Source organism: Salvelinus fontinalis, chromosome 6 (genome assembly GCF_029448725.1).
Source record: "Salvelinus fontinalis isolate EN_2023a chromosome 6, ASM2944872v1, whole genome shotgun sequence".
In the NCBI taxonomy this organism is placed as follows: domain Eukaryota; kingdom Metazoa; phylum Chordata; class Actinopteri; order Salmoniformes; family Salmonidae; genus Salvelinus; species Salvelinus fontinalis.
In genome coordinates, this window is record NC_074670.1 from 28,930,389 (window position 1) to 28,949,379 (window position 18,991).

General features: G+C 50.3%; 1 protein-coding gene across 2 annotated transcripts in view; it reads left to right on the plus strand.

The window, feature by feature from the left end:
* Positions 1-810: 810 nt before the first annotated feature.
* Positions 811-18,991, plus strand: part of LOC129857576 (nectin-2-like) — a 76,712-nt gene continuing 58,531 nt past the window's right edge. Inside the window, exon 1 of one of the 2 annotated variants that reach the window (XM_055925982.1) lies at positions 811-1,226. In XM_055925982.1, the coding sequence (XP_055781957.1) occupies positions 1,142-1,226 (85 nt within the window). In that variant the 5' untranslated portion in view covers positions 811-1,141. The remainder of the gene's footprint in view (positions 1,227-18,991) is intronic. The other variant, XM_055925983.1, reaches the window with a different exon arrangement.

Here is an 18,991-nt window from a genome sequence, read left to right on the forward strand (position 1 = left end):
TGAGATCTGATCTGGGTCTGCAAGCTTTAGTTCCAGCCCTGTTTTAACACACCTGATTGAGCTAATCAAGGTCTTTAGAATCACACCTGAGGGTGGTCATTTGATTGTGATCTCATTGTGATCTCTGGTCTTCGTTAGTGGTTATTTGACTGTGACATCTGCGTCAAATATGTTGATTGTGACACCAATGTTAGTGGTTATTGGATTGTAACGTTTGTTCCAATGTTTATTTTATTGTGAAACTTTAGTAGGCTGTGTCATGATTGTGTGACGTTAGAGCCAAACAGCAGAGGGCGCAATAATCATCCCTTTGCCTCATATCCACCACTGCTGGGCTAATGTGCCTAGAATTAGGTAATTGAATGGTACATGTATTACAATTGACCTAATCAATGTAAAATATTGGAGAGGGTGTACTTTCCCATAAATTATCCAACACATTACGGGTAGATTATTTTTGTTCTAAATCAAAACTTGAAGTTTGTAGCATCCTCCATCTGATTTTTTAAATTTCCAATAAAAATACTGTAGAAAACTGGAGGGTACATTGACGAATTTGTCTAGTTAATTTTTTGTAAAATACAGGCAAGACAGCTCGAGTAATGTGCTCGCCTTGAGGCTCAACAAATGTAGGTGTGCGCCCTATTAACTGTGTTGTCCAGTCAGTGCTGGAAATCAACAAGGTTTCCGTTTTGGATAACACAATCTTTTAAAAATAATAATTCCTAAAGATTGTCATACTTTAGGGAGTTTCCAAACTTCGTCACATATCGTTTGATTTCAAGGAACTGTGACGTTGCCTAGGGATAGTCTATGACATCACAATCAGTCACACAATAGCGATCTCTCCGCAGTGTGGAAATAGTTGGTAGAGCGCACGCAGTCCAATCCACCTTTTTAGCTACCAGAGCAATATACATTTGTGAGTTTCTTGTCCGCATCGCTTGGACCAATTGGATAGGATTTTTATTAATTTTAACAGGCTCCGACAGAAGCGCAGCCAGTGAAGGACGTTTGAAAACTGACGGTTTGAATTATTGACTTCTGATTAGTTCAGGATTAAGTTCAAACCGGGAAAAGACACGGATAGAGATTTTGTTTTACCAACGATATTAGATTAAGTTTAATCAGCACAGACAGCATGTCGAGAGAGGACGCTCGGAATAGGCATGACTTCACAAAAATCATCGGACTGTTCAGCGTGGTCACGTTGCTGACTTTTCAAGGTAAGAAGAACATATTTCAAAAACCACCATGGAAATTCACCAGCAGCCTAAGCTAAATGTTATCTTCTACTTTTACCACGGTTCGTTTGGTTGCGTTACCTGCCGGAGAGGTTTCAGTTACGATCCAATCAACGTTCAGGTGTACACTAGGTCTTCAAATGTTTTTTCACGATAACATTTTGCTTCTTACGGTTGTGAAAAATTATTAATAAACAAAGTCTACTTGTCCCTAAACTAATTTGACGAGACTATTTTCTGACAGTGACACTCTCACTCGGTAACATGCGTTTCGGCGTAAAGTAGACTACGCGTTGTTTTTGCTAAGGTGTGGTTCAGTTGGCAATTGAAGTATATTTTTCTTCCTGATGCCAGCAGGTGCACTTGTTCTTTTCCAAATACAACCCTAGCGCTGTTGCGTGTCCTTGATCCTCTTTCCCCAGGACCACGCTTCTCCTTCAATTCCTTACGTCCCCCTGCGCCTTTTCTTTCCTCTGTCCGACACATCATCCTCGATTAGTTCCAGTTCACAACACATACATTGGGTTAGAAATAGCTTTTAATGTAAACAGTGCAGCAACAGGGTGTAGCCTAGTTGCCACCAACGCCATAAAGTGATTGAGGCTGCAGAATCGCACTTGATAGCGTCCTTGTGGCCTGTGTATTTTAAATAAACACCTGTGCCCAGATCCATATAAGACCCGAGGGATGTGGTATATGACCAATATACCACGGCTAAGGGCTGTTATTAACACGACGCAACGCGGAGTGCCTGGATACAGCCCTTATAAGCTAACTAGACCGCAATCGCACGCAGCCGTGGTATATTGGCCATACATCACAAACCCCTAAGGTGGTTTATTGCTATTATATACTGGTTACCAACATAATTAGAGCAGTAAAAATACATGTTTGTCATACCCTTGGTATACAGCATGATATACCACGGCTTTCAGCCAATCAGCATTCAGGGCTCGAACCACCCAGTTTATAATTAGTTGGACCAACTGAGAATATTGTTCTAATTCTAGACATTCAGTTGCATAGTATTGTTTAAATATTCACCAAATAATGTTAAAGGGAAAATCCACTCAAACTATCTTTTGGTATTTTTTTCCTAAGTGTTTTTCATGTCAGCAGTCAAGTTTAAGATATTGGACATCGTGTCACCAGCCACAAAACCATGATGATGTGGCCGGTGACACTGTGCTTCTTGAAAGTCCAATATTTTGACTACTTTACCTCTGACTTGCAACACATTTTGGTACTGCATCAGCAGTGGACTAATGGAAGAAAAAAAAGCTAAATTAGAGTTTGAGCGAATTTTGAGCTAACGTGGCTGCCATAGAATGTTTGTAGTGTCATGTAAATGCATCATAATACTCATTCTAGACATTCGGTTTAATAGTCTTTAAAAAAAAAATGCCCCATGTAATGTCAGTGGGGAGCTAACATGGCTAATAAGAAGGAAGACACCGCACACTGCTGTTCATGTTCCCAGGTGATAAGAAATAGGCTATATTAGGCTATATTTAACTTTTCAACTGTGCCATCTTTTGGCATCACACTTGCATATGAAGATCAAAAGATGTTGGTAATGTATTTGCTGTATTCAGAAGGTTAATTTATTCAGGTGTGGTAGGCTTCGAGCTCAGATGTGTAGATTCTCTCCCTATACTTGCAGAGTGATCAGGCAAGTTAGCCCAAACAAATGTAAATCTCTATATTAATTTATTTGTAGTGGCAGTTTAACTCAGACCTCTATATTTTTTCCTTTCCCATGGACAAAAAAGTAAACACTGTCTATGCAAACTTTAGTGCCACAGAAAGAGAGGGTAGTGACCTAGCCGAGGCCTGCTGTAGTTGGTTTCATTCTTAATATTTTTTATATAACCTTTATATAACTATGCAAGTCAGTTAAGAACAAATTCTTATTTTACAATGGCGGCCTACCCCAGCCAAACCCTAACCCGTACGACGCTGGTCCATCTGTGCGCCGCACTATGGGACTCCCAATAACGGCTGGTTGTGATACAGCCCGGGATCAACCCAGGGTCTGTAGTGATGCGGTTCCTTAGACCGCTGCGTCACTCAGGAGCATTGTTGTTCATAACATAATAATAATAATAATATCATCCGGACCAGAAATTGTATTTTCTGATTTATTTATGGTGTGGACCTTTATCAGCCCAAATCCATTTTACAGAAGATCTAGTGCAATTAAGGGGAAGGAAAATTGTTGCAAACAAAACAAAAGGTTTCTGCATATTTATCAGGGAAAATGCTTGTTTAACCAGTTCAAGTGTAAACAGCTCCCTCTTCACTTCACTGATTTTACTGAAAGAGCCTCTTACACGACAATGTTCGGGACTTGTTTGTGTGTTTTTTTTGCGGGAGAATGGTTGTTTGGAAAATGTTTTCTGTTCTCTGCTAAGCCAAGAAAATCTTGTTTTTAAGGATATGACCAGACAGAGTTTCAGTAGCTTAGTAGAGGACGGTAGGCTTAGTTCAGTTCTCATCAATTTCAATTTAATATAGTCTCATAACCCAGCTTACAGTGTAATAACAGTGAGTTAAATTTGTTTTTAATTAAGGTAGGTTTCTATAGTATGAAAACAATCAATAAAAGACATGTAGTAGAAAATGAAGAGAGAATGAATGGGATTCCACTTTGAGCCCAAAAACGACACTGTAATACCCCCTACCGAGGTGCAGATCCTATGTGGGTCAGGAGGGCTTGAACCCCATTGCCATAGTGATGTTTTATATTGAAATAGGGCTATGGGGTCAGCTGTGAGCGGTTAAGTCGTCTTTACAGCTGAGTAAACCGCGTTGGTGTGCGTGTGAGAGCGACTGGTGGGCTGGCAGGGTCAGGGAAGAGAGCAGCCTACAGTCACACGCTGTTGGAAGAAGAGAGAAATGTGACATTAGGCCAAATTGACTTTGTGCAGTGACCAGCAGTGAAGACACTTGAGATCCTCCTGATGGGTCTCTTCAGCCATTTGGGAACAGGTGGATTCTTTAGAATGATGCAGAGACAGTGCAGGCTGAGGATTGTGTTTCAGAGTCAGTCCATTGGTTGGTAGATCAGTTGGTTTATAGGACTGAATGAACAACTGATTGTCCCCCCGTCCCCACCACCACTTGAGCTCCCTCCCCCGCCTGCCAGACCCAGTACATACAGGGGGCCTTGTTCTCTTGTCATTCATGTTCCTGTCCAGCGTTTTTGTTTGAGCGACGTTAGTTATTGGTTTATTCAAACACACTCCCTCTCCCCCTTGCTCTGTCCTCTCCCCCTCGCTCTGTCCTCAAGGCCACGCTGGGGGAGGAAGAGAGAAAGATGTGATATTCCACGGATAAAATAATGAGATGGGAGAATATAATTGAAACATTCCTATCTAAATCAATGTTTCTTCCCAGACAAACACAGCAAAACAACGCTGCAGAAATAGACTAGTCTTATTTCAAATTGGAAAAGCAACCTTTTTTTGAGTGTGTGAACTTGTCAATGAATGTCTGTTATGTTCCAGGTGTTATGTTAATGAGGTGTCCTTGCCCCTCCGCTATAGAGCTGCAAATGCCATGGGGATTGGGAAAAGGTCAGGTGTGTGTTCGTTAGCCTTGCTTTGTCTGCTTTTAGTATGGATTCATCACTGGCCCTGTCTCTCTCACTCTCACTCACTGCAGGGCCTGTTTAGTGTAGATTAATAGTTGCCCTCATCACCAGTAAACCTCAGTTGATTCAGACATAAATGTGTGTTTTTAATTTACAGCCAAATGGAGTCGTGAAAGTAATACTAACACCTTGCCCAAACCAGCTGCGCGCGTGCGCTAGCGCGCGTGCGCTACCCCCCCCCCCCCCCCCCCCCCCCCCCCCCCACACACACACCAAACGCGATCACAACACGCAGGTTAAAATATCAAAACAAACTCTGAACCAATGACATTAATTTGGGGACAGGTCGAAAAGCATTAAACATGTATGGTATTTTAGCTAGTTAGCTTGCACTTGCTAGCTAACGTTCATTTGTCCTATTTAGCTAGCTTGCTGTTGCTAGCAAATTTGTCCTGGGATATAAACATTGAGTTGTTATTTTACCTGAAATGGACAAGGATCTCTACTCCGACAATTAATCCACATATAAAACGGCCAACCGAATCGTTTCTAGTCATCTCTCCTCCTTCCAGGCTTTTTCATCGTTTAAATTATATGGTGATCGCATCTAAACTTTCATTGTATTACCACGACTACCGGCAAAACAGTTTTCATCTTTCTGTCACCCACATGGGTATAACCAATGAGGATATGGCACGTGGGTACCTGCTTCTATAAACCAATGAGGAGATGGCACGTGTATACCTGCTTCTATAAACCAATGAGGAGATGGGAGAGGCAGGACTTACAGCGCGATCTGCGTCAGAAATAGGAACGACATCTATTTTAGCCCTTGGTGTCGCAGACGCTCGTTGGCGCGTGCAAGCAGTGTGGGTGCAATAATTGAATAACATGGGTTTCTAAATTTATTTTGCGACGTGTCCGGTCTGGTCAGCACTTAAGTGTGTGTGCGTGGATGATGCCCAACACCTGTGGCCCTGACTCTGCTGCCTCCATGGAATTCTAATTCAATCCTCATTTTATGGCAGTCTATAACAGTCCGTCAATGAACTACATTCCACATAGAATGAAAAGACCTACTGCAGTAAGTCAAGTCATAGAGCTTATTGATTGTGTGTGTGTCTATAATCCATGCATGTGGAGAGACAAAGTTATTTTCTCTGTGAACATATTTTCTTTAAATCAAAGACCAGTCTAGGTTGTTGTTGATTTAACAAACATCATTAGACAAGATGGATAGTTCCAGAGTGTGCGAGTGAGTGCTAAAGTGCGAGTGAGTGCTAAGGTGCGAGTGAGTGCTAAGGTGCGAGTGAGTGCTAAGGTGCGAGTGAGTGCTAAGGTGCGAGTGAGTGCTAAGGTGCGAGTGAGTGCTAAGGTGCGAGTGAGTGCTAAGGTGCGAGTGAGTGCTAAGGTGCGAGTGAGTGCTAAGGTGCGAGTGAGTGCTAAGGTGCGAGTGAGTGCTAAGGTGCGAGTGAGTGCTAAGGTGCGAGTGAGTGCTAAGGTGCGAGTGAGTGCTAAGGTGCGAGTGAGTGCTAAGGTGCGAGTGAGTGCTAAGGTGCGAGTGAGTGCTAAGGTGCGAGTGAGTGCTAAGGTGCGAGTGAGTGCTAAGGTGCGAGTGAGTGCTAAGGTGCGAGTGAGTGCTAAGGTGCGAGTGAGTGCTAAGGTGCGAGTGAGTGCTAAGGTGCGAGTGAGTGCTAAGGTGCGAGTGAGTGCTAAGGTGCGAGTGAGTGCTAAGGTGCGAGTGAGTGCTAAGGTGCGAGTGAGTGCTAAGGTGCGAGTGAGTGCTAAGGTGCGAGTGAGTGCTAAGGTGCGAGTGAGTGCTAAGGTGCGAGTGAGTGCTAAGGTGCGAGTGAGTGCTAAGGTGCGAGTGAGTGCTAAGGTGCGAGTGAGTGCTAAGGTGCGAGTGAGTGCTAAGGTGCGAGTGAGTGCTAAGGTGCGAGTGAGTGCTAAGGTGCGAGTGAGTGCTAAGGTGCGAGTGAGTGCTAAGGTGCGAGTGAGTGCTAAGGTGCGAGTGAGTGCTAAGGTGCGAGTGAGTGCTAAGGTGCGAGTGAGTGCTAAGGTGCGAGTGAGTGCTAAGGTGCGAGTGAGTGCTAAGGTGCGAGTGAGTGCTAAGGTGCGAGTGAGTGCTAAGGTGCGAGTGAGTGCTAAGGTGCGAGTGAGTGCTAAGGTGCGAGTGAGTGCTAAGGTGCGAGTGAGTGCTAAGGTGCGAGTGAGTGCTAAGGTGCGAGTGAGTGCTAAGGTGCGAGTGAGTGCTAAGGTGCGAGTGAGTGCTAAGGTGCGAGTGAGTGCTAAGGTGCGAGTGAGTGCTAAGGTGCGAGTGAGTGCTAAGGTGCGAGTGAGTGCTAAGGTGCGAGTGAGTGCTAAGGTGCGAGTGAGTGCTAAGGTGCGAGTGAGTGCTAAGGTGCGAGTGAGTGCTAAGGTGCGAGTGAGTGCTAAGGTGCGAGTGAGTGCTAAGGTGCGAGTGAGTGCTAAGGTGCGAGTGAGTGCTAAGGTGCGAGTGAGTGCTAAGGTGCGAGTGAGTGCTAAGGTGCGAGTGAGTGCTAAGGTGCGAGTGAGTGCTAAGGTGCGAGTGAGTGCTAAGGTGCGAGTGAGTGCTAAGGTGCGAGTGAGTGCTAAGGTGCGAGTGAGTGCTAAGGTGCGAGTGAGTGCTAAGGTGCGAGTGAGTGCTAAGGTGCGAGTGAGTGCTAAGGTGCGAGTGAGTGCTAAGGTGCGAGTGAGTGCTAAGGTGCGAGTGAGTGCTAAGGTGCGAGTGAGTGCTAAGGTGCGAGTGAGTGCTAAGGTGCGAGTGAGTGCTAAGGTGCGAGTGAGTGCTAAGGTGCGAGTGAGTGCTAAGGTGCGAGTGAGTGCTAAGGTGCGAGTGAGTGCTAAGGTGCGAGTGAGTGCTAAGGTGCGAGTGAGTGCTAAGGTGCGAGTGAGTGCTAAGGTGCGAGTGAGTGCTAAGGTGCGAGTGAGTGCTAAGGTGCGAGTGAGTGCTAAGGTGCGAGTGAGTGCTAAGGTGCGAGTGAGTGCTAAGGTGCGAGTGAGTGCTAAGGTGCGAGTGAGTGCTAAGGTGCGAGTGAGTGCTAAGGTGCGAGTGAGTGCTAAGGTGCGAGTGAGTGCTAAGGTGCGAGTGAGTGCTAAGGTGCGAGTGAGTGCTAAGGTGCGAGTGAGTGCTAAGGTGCGAGTGAGTGCTAAGGTGCGAGTGAGTGCTAAGGTGCGAGTGAGTGCTAAGGTGCGAGTGAGTGCTAAGGTGCGAGTGAGTGCTAAGGTGCGAGTGAGTGCTAAGGTGCGAGTGAGTGCTAAGGTGCGAGTGAGTGCTAAGGTGCGAGTGAGTGCTAAGGTGCGAGTGAGTGCTAAGGTGCGAGTGAGTGCTAAGGTGCGAGTGAGTGCTAAGGTGCGAGTGAGTGCTAAGGTGCGAGTGAGTGCTAAGGTGCGAGTGAGTGCTAAGGTGCGAGTGAGTGCTAAGGTGCGAGTGAGTGCTAAGGTGCGAGTGAGTGCTAAGGTGCGAGTGAGTGCTAAGGTGCGAGTGAGTGCTAAGGTGCGAGTGAGTGCTAAGGTGCGAGTGAGTGCTAAGGTGCGAGTGAGTGCTAAGGTGCGAGTGAGTGCTAAGGTGCGAGTGAGTGCTAAGGTGCGAGTGAGTGCTAAGGTGCGAGTGAGTGCTAAGGTGCGAGTGAGTGCTAAGGTGCGAGTGAGTGCTAAGGTGCGAGTGAGTGCTAAGGTGCGAGTGAGTGCTAAGGTGCGAGTGAGTGCTAAGGTGCGAGTGAGTGCTAAGGTGCGAGTGAGTGCTAAGGTGCGAGTGAGTGCTAAGGTGCGAGTGAGTGCTAAGGTGCGAGTGAGTGCTAAGGTGCGAGTGAGTGCTAAGGTGCGAGTGAGTGCTAAGGTGCGAGTGAGTGCTAAGGTGCGAGTGAGTGCTAAGGTGCGAGTGAGTGCTAAGGTGCGAGTGAGTGCTAAGGTGCGAGTGAGTGCTAAGGTGCGAGTGAGTGCTAAGGTGCGAGTGAGTGCTAAGGTGCGAGTGAGTGCTAAGGTGCGAGTGAGTGCTAAGGTGCGAGTGAGTGCTAAGGTGCGAGTGAGTGCTAAGGTGCGAGTGAGTGCTAAGGTGCGAGTGAGTGCTAAGGTGCGAGTGAGTGCTAAGGTGCGAGTGAGTGCTAAGGTGCGAGTGAGTGCTAAGGTGCGAGTGAGTGCTAAGGTGCGAGTGAGTGCTAAGGTGCGAGTGAGTGCTAAGGTGCGAGTGAGTGCTAAGGTGCGAGTGAGTGCTAAGGTGCGAGTGAGTGCTAAGGTGCGAGTGAGTGCTAAGGTGCGAGTGAGTGCTAAGGTGCGAGTGAGTGCTAAGGTGCGAGTGAGTGCTAAGGTGCGAGTGAGTGCTAAGGTGCGAGTGAGTGCTAAGGTGCGAGTGAGTGCTAAGGTGCGAGTGAGTGCTAAGGTGCGAGTGAGTGCTAAGGTGCGAGTGAGTGCTAAGGTGCGAGTGAGTGCTAAGGTGCGAGTGAGTGCTAAGGTGCGAGTGAGTGCTAAGGTGCGAGTGAGTGCTAAGGTGCGAGTGAGTGCTAAGGTGCGAGTGAGTGCTAAGGTGCGAGTGAGTGCTAAGGTGCGAGTGAGTGCTAAGGTGCGAGTGAGTGCTAAGGTGCGAGTGAGTGCTAAGGTGCGAGTGAGTGCTAAGGTGCGAGTGAGTGCTAAGGTGCGAGTGAGTGCTAAGGTGCGAGTGAGTGCTAAGGTGCGAGTGAGTGCTAAGGTGCGAGTGAGTGCTAAGGTGCGAGTGAGTGCTAAGGTGCGAGTGAGTGCTAAGGTGCGAGTGAGTGCTAAGGTGCGAGTGAGTGCTAAGGTGCGAGTGAGTGCTAAGGTGCGAGTGAGTGCTAAGGTGCGAGTGAGTGCTAAGGTGCGAGTGAGTGCTAAGGTGCGAGTGAGTGCTAAGGTGCGAGTGAGTGCTAAGGTGCGAGTGAGTGCTAAGGTGCGAGTGAGTGCTAAGGTGCGAGTGAGTGCTAAGGTGCGAGTGAGTGCTAAGGTGCGAGTGAGTGCTAAGGTGCGAGTGAGTGCTAAGGTGCGAGTGAGTGCTAAGGTGCGATTGCGAGTGCGAGTGCGATTGCGAGTGCGAGTGCGATTGCGAGTGCGATTGCGATTGCGAGTGCGAGTGCGATTGCGAGTGCGAGTGCGATTGCGAGTGCGTGCGATTGCGATTGCGAGTGCGATTGCGATTGAGTGCGATTGCGATTGCGAGTGCGATTGCGATTGAGTGCGATTGCGATTGCGAGTGCGATTGCGATTGCGATTGCGAGTGCGATTGCGATTGCGATTGCGATTGCGAGTGCGAGTGCGATTGCGAGTGCGATTGCGATTGCGAGTGCGATTGCGATTGCGAGTGCGATTGCGATTGCGAGTGCGATTGCGATTGCGATTGCGATTGCGATTGCGATTGCGATTGCGAGTGCGATTGCGATTGCGATTGCGAGTGCGATTGCGATTGCGATTGCGATTGCGATTGCGAGGGTGAGTGAGTGCGATTGCGATTGCGAGGGTGAGTGAGTGCGATTGCGAGGGTGAGTGCGATTGCGTGGGTGCGATTGCGAGTGAGTGAGTGCGATTGATTGAGTGAGTGCGATTGAGTGAGTGAGTGAGTGAGTGATTGCGTGAGTGAGTGCGAGAGTGAGTGAGTGCGATTGCGAGAGTGAGTGAGTGCGATTGCGAGAGTGAGTGAGTGCGATTGCGAGAGTGAGTGAGTGCGATTGCGAGAGTGAGTGAGTGCGTGCGATTGCGAGAGTGAGTGAGTGCGTGCGATTGCGAGAGTGAGTGAGTGAGTGCGTGCGATTGCGAGAGTGAGTGAGTGAGTGCGATTGCGAGAGTGAGTGAGTGAGTGCGATTGCGAGAGTGAGTGAGTGCGATTGCGAGAGTGAGTGAGTGTGAGTGAGTGAGTGCGATTGCGAGAGTGAGTGCGATTGCGAGAGTGAGTGCGATTGCGAGAGTGAGTGCGATTGCGAGAGTGAGTGCGATTGCGAGTGCGAGAGTGATTGAGTGCGAGAGTGAGTGCGAGAGTGGGTGAGTGAGTGCGAGAGTGGGTGAGTGAGTGCGAGAGTGGGTGAGTGAGTGGGTGAGTGAGTGGGTGAGTGAGTGGGTGAGTGAGTGCGAGAGTGCGAGAGTGAGTGCGAGAGTGAGTGCGAGAGTGAGTGAGTGAGTGAGTGAGTGAGTGAGTGAGTGAGTGAGTGTGAGTGAGTGCGATTGCGAGAGTGAGCGAGTGCGATTGCGAGAGTGAGCGAGTGCGATTGCGAGAGTGAGCTAGTGCGATTGCGAGAGTGAGCTAGTGCGATTGCGAGAGTGAGCTAGTGCGATTGCGAGAGTGAGCTAGTGCGATTGCGAGAGTGAGCGAGTGCGAGAGCGAGTGCGAGAGCGAGTGCGATTGCGAGTGCGATTGCGATTGCGATTGCGAGTGCAAGTGCGATTGCGAGTGCGATTGCGATTGCGAGTGCGTGCGATTGCGATTGCGATTGAGTGCGAGTGCGATTGCGAGTGCGATTGCGAGTGCGATTGCGATTGCGATTGCGATTGCGATTGCGATTGCGATTGCGATTGCGATTGCGAGGGTGAGCGAGTGCGATTGCGAGGGTGAGCGAGTGCGATTGCGAGGGTGAGCGAGTGCGATTGCGATTGCGAGGGTGAGCGAGTGCGATTGCGAGGGTGAGTGAGTGCGATTGCGAGGGTGAGTGAGTGCGATTGCGAGGGTGAGTGCGATTGCGATTGCGAGTGAGTGAGTGCGATTGATTGAGTGAGTGCGATTGAGTGAGTGAGTGAGTGAGTGATTGCGTGAGTGAGTGCGAGAGTGAGTGAGTGCGATTGCGAGAGTGAGTGAGTGCGATTGCGAGAGTGAGTGAGTGCGATTGCGAGAGTGAGTGAGTGCGATTGCGAGAGTGAGTGAGTGCGTGCGATTGCGAGAGTGAGTGCGTGCGATTGCGAGAGTGAGTGAGTGCGTGCGATTGCGAGAGTGAGTGAGTGAGTGCGATTGCGAGAGTGAGTGAGTGAGTGCGATTGCGAGAGTGAGTGAGTGCGATTGCGAGAGTGAGTGAGTGTGAGTGAGTGAGTGCGATTGCGAGAGTGAGTGCGATTGCGAGAGTGATTGCGAGTGCGAGAGTGATTGAGTGCGAGAGTGAGTGCGAGAGTGGGTGAGTGAGTGCGAGAGTGGGTGAGTGAGTGCGAGAGTGGGTGAGTGAGTGCGAGAGTGGGTGAGTGAGTGCGAGAGTGGGTGAGTGAGTGCGAGAGTGGGTGAGTGAGTGCGAGAGTGGGTGAGTGAGTGGGTGAGTGAGTGCGTGAGTGGGTGAGTGAGTGGGTGAGTGAGTGGGTGAGTGAGTGGGTGAGTGAGTGGGTGAGTGAGTGGGTGAGTGAGTGCGAGAGTGCGAGAGTGAGTGCGAGAGTGCGAGAGTGAGTGCGAGAGTGAGTGCGAGAGTGAGAGTGAGTGAGTGAGTGAGAGAGAGTGAGTGAGTGCGATTGCGAGAGTGAGTGAGTGCGATTGCGAGAGTGAGTGAGTGTGAGTGAGTGAGTGCGATTGCGAGAGTGAGTGCGATTGCGAGAGTGAGTGCGATTGCGAGAGTGAGTGCGATTGCGAGAGTGAGTGCGATTGCGAGAGTGAGTGCGATTGCGAGAGTGAGTGCGATTGCGAGAGTGAGTGCGATTGCGAGAGTGAGTGCGATTGCGAGTGCGAGAGTGAGTGCGAGAGTGGGTGAGTGAGTGCGAGAGTGGGTGAGTGAGTGCGAGAGTGGGTGAGTGAGTGCGAGAGTGGGTGAGTGAGTGCGAGAGTGGGTGAGTGAGTGCGAGAGTGGGTGAGTGAGTGCGAGAGTGGGTGAGTGAGTGCGAGAGTGGGTGAGTGAGTGCGAGAGTGGGTGAGTGAGTGCGAGAGTGGGTGAGTGAGTGGGTGAGTGAGTGGGTGAGTGAGTGGGTGAGTGAGTGGGTGAGTGAGTGGGTGAGTGAGTGGGTGAGTGAGTGAGTGAGTGAGTGAGTGAGTGAGTGAGTGAGTGAGTGAGTGCGAGAGTGAGTGAGTGAGTGAGTGAGAGAGAGTGAGTGAGTGCGATTGCGAGAGTGAGTGAGTGCGATTGCGAGAGTGAGCTAGTGCGATTGCGAGAGTGAGCTAGTGCGATTGCGAGAGTGAGCTAGTGCGATTGCGAGAGTGAGCGAGTGTGAGTGCGATTGCGAGAGTGAGTGCGATTGCGAGAGTGAGTGCGATTGCGAGAGTGAGTGCGATTGCGAGAGTGAGTGCGAGTGAGTGCGAGAGTGAGTGCGAGTGAGTGAGTGCGATTGCGAGAGTGAGTGAGTGAGTGCGATTGCGAGAGTGAGTGAGTGCGTGAGTGAGTGCGAGTGAGTGAGTGAGTGCGATTGCGAGAGTGAGTGAGTGCGATTGCGAGAGTGAGTGAGTGCGATTGCGAGAGTGAGTGAGTGCGATTGCGAGTGAGTGAGTGAGTGCAAGTGAATGCGTGTGAGTGCGTGCGATTGCGAGAGTGAGTGCGATTGCGTGAGTGAGTGAGTGAGTGCGATTGCGAGAGTGAGTGAGTGAGTGCGATTGCGAGAGTGAGTGAGTGAGTGCGATTGCGAGAGTGAGTGAGTGAGTGAGTGCGATTGCGAGAGTGAGTGCAAGTGAGTGCGTGTGAGTGCGTGTGAGTGCGTGCGATTGCGAGAGTGAGTGCGAGAGTGAGTGCGAGAGTGAGTGCGAGAGTGAGTGCGAGAGTGAGTGCGAGAGTGAGTGCGAGTGCGATTGCGAGAGCGAGTGCGAGAGTGAGTGAGTGCGAGAGTGAGTGAGTGAGTGAGTGCGAGAGTGAGTGAGTGCGAGAGTGAGTGAGTGCGAGAGTGAGTGAGTGAGAGAGTGAGTGAGTGCGAGAGTGAGTGAGTGCGAGAGTGAGTGAGTGCGAGAGTGAGTGAGTGCGAGAGTGAGTGAGTGCGAGAGTGAGTGAGTGCGAGAGTGAGTGAGTGAGTGCGATTGCGAGGGTGAGTGAGTGCGATTGCGTGAGTGAGTGCGATTGAGTGAGTGAGTGAGTGAGTGCGATTGCGAGGGTGAGTGCGATTGCGTGGGTGCGATTGCGTGGGTGAGTGAGTGCGATTGCGTGAGTGAGTGCGATTGAGTGAGTGAGTGAGTGAGTGCGATTGCGTGAGTGAGTGCGAGAGTGAGTGAGTGAGTGCGAGAGTGAGTGAGTGAGTGCGAGAGTGAGTGAGTGAGTGCGAGTGCGAGAGTGAGTGAGTGAGTGCGATTGCGAGAGTGAGTGAGTGCGATTGCGAGAGTGAGTGAGTGCGATTGCGAGAGTGAGTGAGTGCGATTGCGAGAGTGAGTGAGTGCGATTGCGAGAGTGAGTGAGTGAGTGCGTGCGATTGCGAGAGTGAGTGCGTGCGATTGCGAGAGTGAGTGAGTGCGAGAGTGAGTGAGTGAGTGCGATTGCGAGAGTGAGTGAGTGCGATTGCGAGAGTGAGTGAGTGTGAGTGAGTGAGTGCGATTGCGAGAGTGAGTGCGATTGCGAGAGTGAGTGCGATTGCGAGAGTGAGTGCGATTGCGAGAGTGAGTGCGATTGCGAGTGCGAGAGTGATTGAGTGCGATTGCGAGTGCGAGAGTGATTGAGTGCGAGAGTGAGTGAGTGCGAGAGTGGGTGAGTGAGTGCGAGAGTGAGTGGGTGAGTGAGTGAGTGCGAGAGTGATTGAGTGCGATTGCGAGTGCGAGAGTGATTGAGTGCGAGAGTGAGTGAGTGCGAGAGTGGGTGAGTGAGTGCGAGAGTGAGTGGGTGAGTGAGTGAGTGCGAGAGTGGGTGAGTGAGTGGGTGAGTGAGTGCGAGAGTGAGTGCGAGAGTGAGTGCGAGAGTGAGTGCGTGAGTGAGTGGGTGAGTGAGTGGGTGAGTGAGTGGGTGAGTGAGTGGGTGAGTGAGTGGGTGAGTGAGTGGGTGAGTGAGTGCGAGAGTGAGTGCGAGAGTGAGTGCGAGTGAGTGAGTGAGAGAGAGTGAGCTAGTGCGATTGCGAGAGTGAGCTAGTGCGATTGCGAGAGTGAGCTAGTGCGATTGCGAGAGTGAGCTAGTGCGATTGCGAGAGTGAGCTAGTGCGATTGCGAGAGTGAGCTAGTGCGATTGCGAGAGTGAGCTAGTGCGATTGCGAGAGTGAGCTAGTGCGATTGCGAGAGTGAGCTAGTGCGATTGCGAGAGTGAGCGAGTGCGAGAGTGAGCGAGTGAGTGAGCGAGTGCGAGAGTGAGCGAGTGCGATTGCGAGTGAGTGCGATTGCGAGAGTGAGTGAGTGCGATTGCGAGAGTGAGTGAGTGCGATTGCGAGAGTGAGTGAGTGAGTGCGATTGCGAGAGTGAGTGAGTGAGTGAGTGCGATTGCGAGAGTGAGTGAGTGAGTGAGTGCGATTGCGAGAGTGAGTGAGTGAGTGAGTGCGATTGCGAGAGTGAGTGAGTGAGTGCGATTGCGAGAGTGAGTGAGTGAGTGCGATTGCGAGTGAGTGAGTGAGTGCGATTGCGAGAGTGAGTGAGTGAGTGCGATTGCGAGAGTGAGTGAGTGCAAGTGAATGCGTGTGAGTGCGTGCGATTGCGAGAGTGAGTGAGTGCAAGTGAATGCGTGTGAGTGCGTGCGATTGCGAGAGTGAGTGCGATTGCGTGAGTGAGTGAGTGAGTGCGATTGCGTGAGTGAGTAAGTGAGTGCGATTGCGAGAGTGAGTGAGTGCGATTGCGAGAGTGAGTGAGTGAGTGCGATTGCGAGAGTGAGTGAGTGAGTGAGTGCGATTGCGAGAGTGAGTGAGTGCAAGTGAGTGCGTGTGAGTGCGTGCGATTGCGAGAGTGAGTGCGTGAGTGCGATTGCGAGAGTGAGTGAGTGAGTGCGATTGCGAGAGTGAGTGAGTGAGTGCGATTGCGAGAGTGAGTGAGTGAGTGCGATTGCGAGAGTGAGTGAGTGCGATTGCGAGAGTGAGTGAGTGCGATTGCGAGAGTGAGTGAGTGCGATTGCGAGAGTGAGTGCGAGAGTGAGTGCGAGAGTGAGTGCGAGAGTGAGTGCGAGAGTGAGTGCGAGAGTGAGTGCGAGAGTGAGTGCGAGAGTGAGTGCGATTGCGAGAGTGAGTGCGATTGCGAGAGTGAGTGCGAGTGAGTGCGTGTGAGTGAGTGCGATTGCGAGAGTGAGTGCGATTGCGAGAGTGAGTGCGATTGCGAGAGTGAGTGCGATTGCGAGAGTGAGTGCGATTGCGAGAGTGAGTGCGATTGCGAGAGTGAGTGCGATTGCGAGAGTGAGTGCAAGTGAGTGCGTGTGAGTGAGTGCGATTGCGAGAGTGAGTGCGATTGCGAGAGTGAGTGCGATTGCGAGAGTGAGTGCGATTGCGAGAGTGAGTGCGATTGCGAGAGTGAGTGCGATTGCGAGAGTGAGTGCGATTGCGAGAGTGAGTGCGATTGCGAGAGTGAGTGCGATTGCGAGAGTGAGTGCGATTGCGAGAGTGAGTGCGATTGCGAGAGTGAGTGCAAGTGAGTGCGTGTGAGTGAGTGCGATTGCGAGAGTGAGTGCGATTGCGAGAGTGAGTGCGATTGCGAGAGTGAGTGCGATTGCGAGAGTGAGTGCGATTGCGAGAGTGAGTGCGATTGCGAGAGTGAGTGCGATTGCGAGAGTGAGTGCGATTGCGAGAGTGAGTGCGATTGCGAGAGTGAGTGCGATTGCGAGAGTGAGTGCGATTGCGAGAGTGAGTGCGATTGCGAGTGCGATTGCGATTGCGAGTGCGATTGCGAGAGTGAGTGCGATTGCGAGAGTGAGTGCGATTGCGAGAGTGAGTGCGATTGCGAGAGTGAGTGCGATTGCGAGAGTGAGTGCGATTGCGAGAGTGAGTGAGTGCAAGTGAATGCGTGTGAGTGCGTGCGATTGCGAGAGTGAGTGCGATTGCGTGAGTGAGTGAGTGAGTGCGATTGCGAGAGTGAGTGAGTGCGATTGCGAGAGTGAGTGAGTGCGATTGCGTGAGTGAGTGCGATTGCGAGAGTGAGTGAGTGAGTGCGATTGCGAGAGTGAGTGAGTGAGTGCGATTGCGAGAGTGAGTGAGTGCAAGTGAGTGCGTGTGAGTGCGTGCGATTGCGAGAGTGAGTGAGTGAGTGCGATTGCGAGAGTGAGTGAGTGAGTGCGATTGCGAGAGTGAGTGAGTGCGATTGCGAGAGTGAGTGAGTGCGATTGCGAGAGTGAGTGAGTGCGATTGCGAGAGTGAGTGAGTGCGATTGCGAGAGTGAGTGAGTGCGAGAGTGAGTGCGAGAGTGAGTGCGAGAGTGAGTGCGAGAGTGAGTGCGAGTGAGTGAGAGAGTGAGTGAGTGAGAGAGTGCGTGAGTGCGAGAGTGCGTGAGTGAGTGCGATTGCGAGAGTGAGTGCGAGTGAGTGCGATTGCGAGAGTGAGTGCGATTGCGAGAGTGAGTGCGATTGCGAGAGTGAGTGCGATTGCGAGAGTGAGTGCGATTGCGAGAGTGAGTGCGATTGCGAGAGTGAGTGCGATTGCGAGAGTGAGTGCGATTGCGAGAGTGAGTGCGATTGCGAGAGTGAGTGCGATTGCGAGAGTGAGTGCGATTGCGAGAGTGAGTGCGATTGCGAGAGTGAGTGCGATTGCGAGAGTGAGTGCGATTGCGAGAGTGAGTGCAATTGAGTGCGATTGCGAGAGTGAGTGCGATTGCGAGAGTGAGTGCGATTGCGAGAGTGAGTGCGATTGCGAGAGTGAGTGCGATTGCGAGAGTGAGTGCGATTGCGAGAGTGAGTGCGAGAGTGAGTGCGATTGCGAGAGTGAGTGCAAGTGAGTGAGTGCGATTGCGAGAGTGAGTGCGATTGCGAGAGTGAGTGCGATTGCGAGAGTGAGTGCGATTGCGAGAGTGAGTGCGATTGCGAGAGTGAGTGCGAGTGCGAGAGTGAGTGCGAGAGTGAGTGCGAGTGCGAGAGTGAGTGCGAGTGCGAGAGTGAGTGCGAGTGCGAGAGTGAGTGCGAGTGCGAGAGTGAGTGCGATTGCGAGAGTGAGTGCGATTGCGATTGCGAGAGTGAGTGAGATTGCGATTGCGAGAGTGAGTGAGATTGCGAGAGTGAGTGAGTGAGTGAGTGCGATTGCGATTGCGATTGCGAGTGCGAGTGCGAGAGTGAGTGAGTAAGTGTGCGATTGCGAGTGTGTGTGAGAGAAAGATCAGCAACAGTTCTTGTCATTGAATTGTACATTTTGCTATTGGATTGGGATGCAGGAGCGATAATAGTTGACACACCGCTAGCTAGTGATAAATGAGGGCGTGTAACCTGAGGCTATGCTGTGTAGGGCTGACCCCATTTAGTCGACTGGACGATGGTTTGGTTTTTCAGACAAGCAGTGGCAAATATGTTAAAGAATGTATGGCACACGAGACACCTGTCTGATTCACGGCTGTCTCAGTGGACTAATCCATTGCGGAGGCTGCGGGGTGACACTGGTGTGCCATCCAGTAGTACATTTACTGTTAATTCCCATCATTTCTGATCTACAATGTTTGTTTGGTTAGGGTAATTACTGTTAATTTATTATTATTATTACTACTACAGTCTTGTCATTGTGTACAACCTAGGCTACACTTGAGAGTTTTGGTTTATTTAATTCCAGTTACGAGTAATCAATTTATTCAGTGTCTTTTGTTTGGAGTTTCCCTGTCAGTCTTGAGTAAGGACACCCACCTGATTGTGCATAGAAGTAGGCCTAGGCTACCTGGCCTGCATGCAAATATAGGCTTATAAAGGTCACCATTTGGGGATCTGATAGGCTACTATTTCTTGTTGTCTTAACTCACCATCACTGTGTAGCTTCTCAAAGTAATTTTTAAGGTATTAGTTTTTCTGGATATTTTCTACCTGACATTGATTTTGAGATATGTAGACTTTATTATAAATGACATGAAACTGTTCCATGAAAATGTTTATATGGAATTCATAACTGGCACGCAGATCAATAGAAATGGTACGATAACTTGGCACTACAAATGGAAAAGGATGCCGACCACTGGTGTCGCCTATTACCGGGAACTTTAGGAGCCTAATGGTAGAATCTGCGAAGAGCAGTAGGCAGTAATGTGTCTTCATTTTTAAATGTAGTGCTTAAAGCATCAGCTCAGTAGCCTACATATACAGTGCATTCAGAAAGTATTCAGACCCATTGACTTTTTCCACATTTTGTTACGTTATAGCCTTATTCTAAAATGTATTAAATCGTTTACACACAA